We start from the raw sequence: 11,052 nt of genomic DNA, 5'->3' as shown, positions 1-11,052 counted from the left end.
TTAGGGCTAGTCTCTGATTGGCTGGTGTGGTTAGGGCTAGTCTCTGATTGGCTGGTGTGGTTAGGGCTAGTCTCTGATTGGCCAGTGTGGTTAGGGCTAGTCTCTGATTGGCTGGTGTGGTTAGGGCTAGTCTCTGATTGGCCAGTGTGGTTAGGGCTAGTCTCTGATTGGCTGGTGTGGTTAGGGCTAGTCTCTGATTGGCTGGTGTGGTTCGGGCTAGTCTCTGATTGGCTGGTGTGGTTAGTGCTAGTCTCTGATTGGCTGGTGTGGTTGCGGGCTAGTCTCTGATTGGCCGGTGTGGTTCGGGCTAGTCTCTGATTGGTGAGTGTGGTTAGTGCTAGTCTCTGATTGGCTAGTGTGGTTAGGGCTAGTCTCTGATTGGCTGGTGTGGTTCGGGCTAGTCTCTGATTGGCCAGTGTGGTTCGGGCTAGTCTCTGATTGGCTGGTGTGGTTAGGGCTAGTCTCTGATTGGCTGGTGTGGTTCGGGCTAGTCTCTGATTGGCTGGTGTGGTTAGGGCTAGTCTCTGATTGGCCAGTGTGGTTAGGGCTAGTCTCTGATTGGCCAGTGTGGTTAGGGCTAGTCTCTGATTGGCTAGTGTGGTTCGGGCTAGTCTCTGATTGGCTGGTGTGGTTAGGGCTAGTCTCTGATTGGCTGGTGTGGTTAGGGCTAGTCTCTGATTGGCCGGTGTGGTTAGGGCTAGTCTCTGATTGGCTGGTGTGGTGAGGGCTAGTCTCTGATTGGCTAGTGTGGTTAGGGCTAGTCTCTGATTGGCTGGTGTGGTTAGGGCTAGTCTCTGATTGGCTGGTGTGGTTAGGGCTAGTCTCTGATTGGCTGGTGTGGTTCGGGCTAGTCTCTGATTGGCTGGTGTGGTTCGGGCTAGGGTTATGTCCGGAACTAGTCTCTGATTGGCCAGTTTGCTTCGTCCGCAGACGCTTTGCGCCCTCCCTTCCCATTTCCGTCGCGCTTTCAATTCTGGGCCTCGTTGCATCAAACGAAGCAAGGGACACAGGTCCCCCCTGGCCCCCCTCGTGTCCCCCCACCACCCTTTAGCCCACCCCCCCTCCTCCAGCCTTCTCAGGGTGAATGAATATGAATCACGTGGTCGGCTCGCCCCGCTGCCTCGGACAGCCTGGGCTCCGGTCCGAGCCCTGGGCCAGGGTTCCACGTGGCGATACGAGATACGGGACACGGGATATGGGATACGGGATATGGGATACGGGATATGGGATACGGGATATGGGATACGGGTACCGGGGCGATACGGGATACGGGTGGGCGTTGCAGCGCACGGCAGAATGTTTGACCTCAAAACGAGCGAATATTCAAAATCCACGCCACCGCGGCGGCGAGACCCGTGGGGCCGAGTGACCACCACCACTGCGCCGGAGACGGGACCACGGAGAGTTGACGGCCTCCGTCGACTAAGACTGAGACTGAGAGAGCGGCCCGCACGACGGCCCGCGAGAGCGGCCCGCGCGAGCGGCCCGCGCGACGGCCGGCGTTGGGGTGGACGATCGGTCGCGGTCGATTTGACGGCGAGTTGTTTTTTTTTGCGAAGGTCGCGGCGACGCGGCCGGGACGTTCGATCGGAACCCGTTTTTGTTGTTGCTGAGGAGGAGACGCGAGCTCGACGAAACGGGGGGGGGGGGGGACTCAGGGGGGGGGCACACTGGGAGGGCAGCAGCAGTAGCAGCGGCCCCCCTCCCCAGTGTAAGAGGTCAGAGGGCACGGGACACCCGTCAGCCGTGATGGGAGGCGGACAGTTTTTTCTTCTTTTGAATCAAAACAAACGAACGGCGTGTGGGAGTTAAAAATCAAGAAGAAGACGACGAGAATTTAAGAAAAACTCAACACTTTTCAATCAAAATCCAGTGGGAAACTCCGCGGAATGTTTTATTATTATTATTATTATAGCAGGGTGGGCCCTGGGGGTGGCTGTGTGGGCCCTGGGGGTGGCTGTGTGAGCCCTGGGGGTGGCTGTGTGGGCCCTGGGGGTGGCTGTGTGGCCCTGGGGGTGGCTGTGTGGGCCCTGGGGGTGACTGTGTGGGCCCTGGGGGTAGCTGTGTGGGCCCTGGGGGTGGCTGTGTGGGCCCTGGGGGTGACTGTGTGGGCCCTGGGGGTGGCTGTGTGGGCCCTGGGGGTGGCTGTGTGGGCCCTGGGGGTGGCTGTGTGAGCCCTGGGGGTGGCTGTGTGGCCCTGGGGGTGGCTGTGTGGGCGGGCCCGCGTTGGTCGTCGCCGCGCGGTTCCTCGCCACGTGGCCGCTGTGACGAGTCGCGGGGGCGTGGCGCGCGCGCCTGTGCCTGCACGTGACAATGACCGATCGATCGACCAATCAGAAGTCCTCGATTCCTCGGCTCGCAATTCGTAGCTCCACCACTGCCACCAGCCACTAGAGGTCGCTAGAGACGAGGGAGACGTGACCGCCGGTACCCAACACCCGCCAAGTGGCTGGTGGGGCTAGGCCTCGTCAAGGTAATTTACCCTTTTTACCAGGTAAAAGGGTAAAGGTAAAGATGTCGACATGCCAAGGGGTAAGGTAAAGGGTATGGTAAAGTTAGCGCGGAAGAATTACCCGGTAAATACCTTGTTTACCGCTCGCTAAAAGCTCCGTGGCGCAGTCCGTGGCCTGCATTTAAAATTGGAATCATCGAGAGTATTCTATATGAATAAAGCGCTCTACCTAGCATTTACCTGTTATAAACCTTGTTCATGTGTAGTAGTACCCCAGTAATTACCCTGTAATCGGGTAATTTGTATGGGGTAAGGGTAAAAGGTAGGGTAAAGGTAGGCTCGTTGCTTTTGACCTTTTACCTTACCTTTCTAAAGGTAAGGGTAGAGTGATTGTATTGTGGTAAGGTAAACAGGGTAAAGGTAGGCTCGTTGTTTTTACCTTTTACCTGACCTTGCCGAGGCCTAGTTATGGCGACAGTGGCTCGCTTTGGACCCGAACTGGACCCACGGCAGCAGGTGCAGACTCCTCTCCCTGGAGAACACGGGTCACTCGAGTGTCTGTGTGTACCTACGGGTCTCCGTGAATCTCTCTGTGTATGTGTGTCTCTATGAATCTCTACGTGAGTCTGTGCGTCTCTATACATCTCTGAGCGTGAACTCGTGTCTACCACAGATTTACAACTTCACGTGGCCTCTAGTGGCTACGGGGGGTGGGGGGGTCTTGTGGAGGTCACGCAAACCCAATCAATGTCCACACCACCGACCACACCGGCGAGGAAGCTCATCGCTTCGGCCGCGCGTCCACCCTGGGTGCCTGTGGAGTGACCGCGTCCACTGGCGGCGCGCGTCGACCGGCGACTGGGCGATCGTAGGACAGGGAAAGTCGCGCCGAGCTGGGATGTGATGGGGGGGGGGGGGGGAAGTGTCAACTTTGTTCACACGTGTGCTGCTGGACGGGAGATGCTGCTGGGCCTGAGGGCCTGGGTGATAATCTGGTCATCGGCCTCGTCGTCGCGCTCGGCGTGCCTTGTTCGTAGAGGGGGATTGGGGGGGGGGGCACTCGGGAGGGTTTTCAGCCTTCGGTAGGCAGGTTGGTGCATCATCTTGCATCGCGTCACAGCCCTGAGATGCACGTGGGGGGCTGTGCTGCCCGTTCGTCTCGTGCCGGGAGGCTGCGTCTCGATTGTTTTTCTTCACAGATCAGCGCCACTGGGGGGGAGGGGGGGTGGGCAGCGTTGCGTTGTTTCGTGTTTACAGCCATCCTGAACCTGTGGTGGAAATTACACATTCCTATGGCGGGGGCGGGGGGGGGTGGGACGGCCGTGCGGGTCCACGCCGGAGAACGACCGACCGGCTGTTGGTGTTTCGTGACGTGGTTTAAGCAATCATTGTGATGATGGTGATGTCGATGACGTCGACGCTGACGACGATGGTGATGTCAACGACGATGTCGACGACGACAATGGTGATGCCATGTCCTTTTATTTATGCAGGATATCCTCGCCGAGCTGTTGTTGTCGTTTTTTCATCACTAAGGGAGGGCATCTGGGCACTGCACGGGTGGAGCGGTGGGCACCCATGGACCCCCCACCCCACCCAACCAAATCACCGTTCATCGTTCAGCGTTCGTGGTGCGGGCGGCCAGAGGAAGTTCATGAACTCGCTGCTCTGACATTAGAAAGCACATTTGGGGAGCAACCGAAATGTGACGGAAAGAATGTCAACCAACTTGCTGTACTGACTCGCAGCGGTCATCGTGGTTGCCCCTTTGTATTGTTCGCCGCGACGCGAGAAGGTCGCGGGTTCGTGGGGTTCACGGGTTCGTGGGGTTCACGGGTTCGTGGGGGTCACGGGTTCGCGGGTTTGCGGGGTTCACGGGTTCGTGGGTTCGTGGGGGTCACGGATTCGTGGGTTCGTGGATTCGCGGGGTTCACGGGTTCATGGGGGTCACGGGTTCGCGGGTTCACGAGTTCGTGGGTTCGTGGGGGTCACGGGTTCGTGGGGTTCGTGGGTTCGTGGATTCGCGGGGTTCACGGGTTCGTGGGGGTCACGGCGCGGGTTCGCGGGGTTCACAGGTTCACGGGTTCGTGGGTTCGTGGGGGTCACGGGTTCGTGGGGTTCGTGGGTTCACGGGTTCGTGGGGGTCACGGGTTCGCGGGTTCGCGGGGTTCACGGGTTCGTGGGTTCGCAGGGTTCACGGGTTCGTGGGTTCGTGGGGGTCACGGGTTCACGGGTTCACAGATTCACGGGTTCGCGGGTTCGCGGGGTTCACGGGTTCGTGGGTTCGTGGGGGTCACGGGTTCATGGGGTTCGTGGGTTCGCGGGGTTCACGGGTTCGTGGGGGTCGCGGGTTCGCGGGGTTCACGGGTTCACAGGTTCGTGGGTTCGTGGGGGTCACGGGTTCGTGGGGTTTGTGGGTTCACGGGTTTGTGGGTTCGCGGGGTTCACGGGTTCGTGGGGGTCATGGGTTCACGGGTTCGTGGGGTTCACGGGTTCGTGGGGGTCACGGGTTCGTGGGGTTCACGGGTTCGTGAGGTTCGTGGGTTCACGGGTTCGTGGGTTCGCGGGGTTCACGGGTTCGTGGGTTCGTGGGGGTCACGGGTTTGTGGGGGTCATGGGTTCATGGGGTTCGCGGGTTCGTGGGGGTCACGGGTTCACGGGTTCGTGGGTTCGTGGGGTTCGCGGGTTCACGGGTTCACGGGTTCGTGGGGTTCACGGGTTCGTGGAGTTCGTGGGGTCACAGTACACACGCAGTACACACGTTGCGCAGTAAGCGGCGCACGCGCGTGCCACGCACACACACCCCCACAACCCCACACCCCCACACCCCCACAACCCCACACTCCTACAACCCGACACCCCCACACTCCCACACCCCTACACCCCTACACTCCCACACCCCCACAACCCCACACCCCCACAACCCCACACCCCCACAACCCCACACCCCCACACCCCCACACTCCTACAACCCGACACTCCCACACTCCCACACCCCTACAACCCTACACAACAACAACCGCCATTCACCACTAAGTGGCGGTTACGTCACCACGACGCTTGTGCCAGGCCATGTGCACCTTGAGGCCACGTGAAGTGTCGAACGCCCGCTGGCAGGAGGTCACGGGGCAGAACCAGGTGCCACGGGTTGACTGACTGAGATGACCGAGATGACTGGCTGATACACCACCTGTGCCCCCTACTGTGCCAACTTGCTGTGCTTTAGCCACCCGGCGCTCCGCTCGTTGTTGGAGGGCGACTGCCTCCAACTGCCCAGTAGCGTCCTTCACGAGCCTCCTCCACAGAGGCCGATCTTGACACCGCTAGTACCAGTCATCGGCAAGTCCACTCAACTCCATGTCCTCCTGTACCACATCACTCCATCTCTTCTCTAGCCCGTGCCGTGCCCGTTTAGTGGAGCGACAGACCAGGCAGCTTCCACACAGCGTTACGAAACCGATGAAAAGATATTGCCGCTCGACTGATTCGGAGTGAGACCTCTGCTGCCAAATCGGAGCCAGTCATAAGCACACTGCCCAGGAATGGAAAACTCTCCACTTTCTCCACTACTGCCCCATCACCGATTGGGAGTTGTGGGCGTGGAGTGTCCGATGGTACAAAACACCCAGGCAGGTGCTTAGTTTTGGTGGGTCTGATGGTAAGGCCCCACCTCTTAGTGGCACACTCCAGTTTCAGCAGAAGCGTCTCTTAACTACTCCTCTGAATGAGCAGCAATTACCAAATCATCGGCATACATAACGTGGTTGACCAATAGGGAGCCATCCCTTGACCGCACCCGGGCATCGATCAGCCTCCCATATATCTGTACCAAATGGAAATTCCCCCGGTACAGCTATTGAAGGCTTCACGAACTACGCGGTCAAAATAGATGTTAAATAATGTGGGAGCAAGAGGACATCCCTGTCGCACCCCAAGGTGTACAGGGAATGGCTCTGACTCTCGGCCACGTAGTTCTACCCGGGCTCACTCACCATCATGAAGGTCCTTAATGATCGTGAGCAGAGGATCAGGGACTCCGAAAGCACGAAGAACAACCCAGAGTCCAGGCCTACTGATGGTATCATAGGCCTTGACCAGGTCAATAAAGCAGAGATGTAGGTCTTGTTGGAATTCCCTACACCTCTGCTGTAGCAGATGGACAGAACATGGCATATGTGCAAGACCGCCCTTTCCTGAAACCGCATTGGGGCTCCGCAAGCCTCTCCTCAGCATGCCTAGCAAGGCGATGTTGAATAATCCTTACCAGGACCTTTCCCGGCACACTGAGGAGTGAGATGTCCCTGTAGTGGTTACAGTCTATGCGGTCCTCCTTCTTAAAGAGGGGGACCACCAGGGCATCCTTCCAATCCTGCGGAACCCGTCCAGTGGTCCAGACTGTTGTTATATCATGTAGGGCAGTCTGTGCACAAACGCCACCCTCCCTCAGCATTTCGCTTGGGAGATCATCTCTGCCCGGTGCCTTTCCTGGTCTCAGACTCTGGATCGCCTTCAGTACTTCCTCAATAGATGGCACCTCAGCCAGCCACTCACAGGGGGTGACTTCTTCCTCCAATATTTGAGGCACCGCAGCCTCAGCAGGGTCTTCCCCACTTTGTGCCATGATGTTTTCCTGGCTGAGGGATTTTCCCTCCCCCAGGACCTCACAGAAATGCTCAGCAAATCTGCAAACCTGTTCCTGGGGTCGGAGATTGGTTCACCGTTTTTTACCCTAATGATGGTAATAGGTGTGGCGCTGCAGGTTACTTTTTTGATTGAGTTAAATAGGGATTTGTGATCGTGGGCAACTAAGGCAGACTCCATCTCCTCAGCAACCTGCGACCACCACCCATCTTTGCAGCGCCTCACGGCTCTCCGAACCTCCGAGCGAAGGCCTCCTCATTCTCTGACGTGGGATGCTGTAGACGATTAGAGTGGGCCTGTCACTTTTTCTCAACCATCCTGAACACCTCTGTCAGCCAGGGTCTCTGGGGAGGTCTGGACCGCGTACCCAAAGCAGCCATTGCAGCTGCATGAGTCACAGTCCTAAACCTCGCCCATTTACCCTCGACATCAGGAGGAGTGGGGACGATGCCAACCCCAGCCGCAAGCAACGATGAAATTCTTTCATCAGCTAACTGAGACCAGGCCACCTTAGGTTGGAATGGGGTATTGGGTGTACACCCACCACCGGAGTGGGAGAATGGCAGGCGCATCTTACAGATGACTAGTCGATGGTCAGAGGGCAGATCAGCTCCACGGTAGGTCCTGGTGTCAAGGACATGGGCTCGCATCCGCTGATCCGTCACTATGTAGTCCACCCTACACCCCCACACCTCTACACCCCACACCCCTACACACCCCTCCACACCCACACCCCCACACCCTCCACCCCTACACACCCCTCCACACCCACACCCCCACACCCTCCACCCCTACACACCCACACACCTACACCCCACTCCCACACCTCACTCCCCCACTCCCCTGCCGTGTCCGTGAAGCGCCCCCCCCCCGCCCGAGTGATCGCTCCTCGTGCCGCAGCAGCCGCAGCTGCTGCTGCGGCTGCTGCTGCGCCCCACGTGCCAGACGAGCCGTCGGCCCGACGAGGACACCGGAGCGGAGCGCCACCACCGCTCGCGAGCAACCGAGTTGCGCAACGGCCCGCAGCTGGTCGCCTGCAACTGATTGCTCGCAACTGGTCGCCTGCAACTGATTTGTTGCAACTGGTCGCTTGTAGCCGATTGTTTGCAACTTTGTTTGCGACTAATCGCTTTCAACTGATCGCTTGCAACTGGTCGCTTGCAACTGGTCGCTTGCAACTGGTTGCTTGCAACTTGTCACTTGCAACTGGTCGCTTGCAACTGGTCGCTTGCAACTGCATCCCGATCGGTTCGCTCCGTCGTGGACCCCCTGCGGGTGTTTTGGCTCCGGAGGGTGACCTCGGCACCCAACTTTGACTGCACCGCTCGCCGATTGCGAAATGTACCGAGTGTTGATGTTTACCGCCTTTGTTATTTATTGCGATGGCTAAATCGTCGTCGTGGTTATCGCTGCTGTTGCTGCTGCTGCTGTTGTTGTTGTTGTTTTTGTAACGAGTCTCGATGGGTGACCCCCTCGGTTACGACGTCGACGAGTCAACGATTAAAAGAAAATCCGATTCGGCTCTTACGAGGGATTTGACGGTCGATGGTGAATGATTCCACTCGGCCGGTGCGTTTTGGCGTCTCGTTCACACCACGTGCAGTGAAGGGTCCCGCAGGAGTTGTGCCGTCAGAGCCTCCACCACACGACGCGTCCACAAGCAACGAACGCGTCACGCGGCGCGCAAGCGATAGGCGCCGATTGAAGATCAACTCACTCGCCCAGACTCACTCCACTCCACCTTCTACAGAGTCTACTCACTCACCCAGACTCACTCCACTCCACCTTCTACTCACTCCACTCACTCACCCAGACTCACTCCACTCCACCTTCTACTCACTCCACTCCACCTTCTACACACTCCACTCCACCTTCTACACACTCCACTCCACCTTCTACTCACTCCACTCCACCTTCTACTCACTCCACTCCACCTTCTACTCACTCCACCTTCTACTCACTCGACTCCACCTTCTACTCACTCCACTCCACCTTCTACAGACTCCACTCCACCTTCTCACTCCACTCCACCTTCTACTCACTCCACTCCACCTTCTACTCACTCCACTCCACCTTCTACTCACTCCACTCCACCTTCTACAGACTCAGCGTATTCATGTCACTAACACGGACCCTCACACTCACCACGAACCCACAACACGGACCCACACACTCACCTCGAACCCACAAAACGGACCCACACACTCACCACGAACCCACAACACGGACCCACACACTCACCACGCACCCACAACACGTACCCACACACTCACTACACACTCACCACACACTCACCACGGACCCACACACTCACCACGAACCCACAAAACTCACCTCGTCAAACGTTTCGCTCGGATGGCTTCAGCAGAAGTTGTTCGAAAGGCGACGATGACGAAGCTGCAGCAGCTGCAAGTGTAAGAAGCTGCCGTCTCCTTCACGCGCGTCTACAACTCTGAGGAAGCACGTGGTGATTGCGACGTCACCGGTGACGTATCAGTGCGAGGTGCGTGACCACGCCCCTTTAGACACGCCCCTCCGAGTGACGTCACAGCGCGCGACCACACCCCCCCGGAAGTCGCTTCCCGCCCCTCCTCTTTGGGCCCCCCCCCACCTCCACCCCCAGATTCTACTTCCGCTTCCGGTCGGGGTGAATGGCGGCGTTGGCAGGAAAAATCTGAAGTCTGCCTGGGCCTCCTCGAGGTCGACTCAGCCTGAAGATGTCTCCACGGGGCTCTGTGTGATGTGAGTCTGTGGGTCTCTGTGTGAGTCTGTGGGTCTCTGTGTGAGGTGAGTCTGTGGGTCTCGGTGTGTATCTGTGTGTGGTGAGTCTGTGTGTGGTGAGTCTGTGTGTGGTGAGTCTGTGAGGTGAGTCTGTGTGACTTGTCTGTGGGTCTCTGTGTGGTGAGTCTGTGGGTCTCTGTGTGGTGAGTCTGTGGGTCTCTGTGTGGTGAGTTTGTGGATCTCTGTGTCGGGGTGTCAGTGGAAGGATTCCCACCAATAGGTGGGTTAGTGGGAGGGGTGATTGAGTAGAAAAAGGGAAGAACGGGCGGGAAAGGGGGGCCTTTGGCGGGAACGATATTGGGACGGCTGGGGACAGGTGTGGATGGAAGAAAAAGATTAAAGGACGAAACCCCTGCAATCTTGTGTCGGCTCTCCTTTACATCAGGTGGCAGCGGTGGGATTACAATGGCTACAAAGAAGAATCCCCGCGGAAAAGAGCCAAGGGAAGAGGAAGCAGGGGCCGGGGATCCTTCCCATCCCGGGCAACAAGGGGGCCTGCTATCAGAAGCAGCAGCAGGGAGCCCGGATCGCCTGGAGGACCCCATGGAAGACCGCATGGCCCGCGTGGAGAGGGCACTCCAGGAGCTACTGCAGAGGCTCCCTATGGGGGGCCCGCCAGCACCGGGACCCCCACCCCCACGCGTACTACGGGTGGAGAGGCCACGGGACCCGGAGGCCGACCAGCCGGCCGGGCAGGAGCCGCAACCAACCTCGTCACGCCAGCCGCCGCCGCTCCCACCAAAACCCCCAGGGCTAAACACCCAACACGGAGAGCAGGTGGCAGGACGGCCGCGTCGGCTGAGGCCCGTCGACAAGTTCGTGGCTGAGGAAGAAGATTGGGAGGGGTTTGTCCGCCGATTCGAGGCTGCCTTCCACGCTCTCGAGTGGACAGACGAAGAGGCACTACGAGCGCTGCCATCCGTTCTGGGCAAAGAAGCACTCTCCTCTTACACCTCCCTTCCCTCGCACAGCAAGACCACGCTACAGGCGGCCTACGAGGCTTTGGGGGAGATCTATTGCCCGGCGGAAGGAGCCTTTAAACGGTTCCAGGATCGCCAGCGAGGGGCTAGAGAATCCCCTTTAGCCTACAGGGGTGCGCTGCTCGTGTTGGTGAGGAGAGCTTTCCCTCGCCTGGCTGAAGAAGCGCTCGAGGACCTCGTGGTCGAGCACCTCATCGC

General features: G+C 58.5%; 1 protein-coding gene across 1 annotated transcript; it reads left to right on the top strand.

Moving 5' to 3' along the window:
• LOC144951432 (uncharacterized) lies at positions 1 to 8,614 on the top strand. Its single transcript, XM_078881678.1, has 2 exons — positions 1 to 4,769; positions 5,171 to 8,614. Exons 1-2 carry the CDS (start codon positions 3,926 to 3,928, stop codon positions 5,545 to 5,547), a joined length of 1,221 nt encoding a protein of 406 aa, XP_078737804.1. The 5' UTR covers positions 1 to 3,925; the 3' UTR covers positions 5,548 to 8,614.
• The last annotated feature ends 2,438 nt before the right edge of the window (positions 8,615 to 11,052 follow it).

This window comes from Lampetra fluviatilis, chromosome 62 (assembly GCF_964198595.1).
Source record: "Lampetra fluviatilis chromosome 62, kcLamFluv1.1, whole genome shotgun sequence".
Classification (NCBI taxonomy): Eukaryota; Metazoa; Chordata; class Hyperoartia; order Petromyzontiformes; family Petromyzontidae; genus Lampetra; species Lampetra fluviatilis.
The sequence above is the reverse complement of the archived record's forward strand: the minus strand, read 5'-3'. Positions and strand labels throughout refer to the sequence as shown.

What these genes read in the sequence shown, in the direction of transcription:
- LOC144951432 (XM_078881678.1), top strand. Translation starts at nt 3,926, where the DNA reads ATGTCCTTTTATTTATGCAGGATATCCTCGCCGAGCTGTTGTTGTCGT. An exon ending in GGGTTCATGGGGTTCGTGGG is followed by an intron (nt 4,770 to 5,170) that starts TTCGCGGGGTTC and finishes TGGGGTTCACGG; the next exon opens with GTTCGTGGAGTTCGTGGGGT.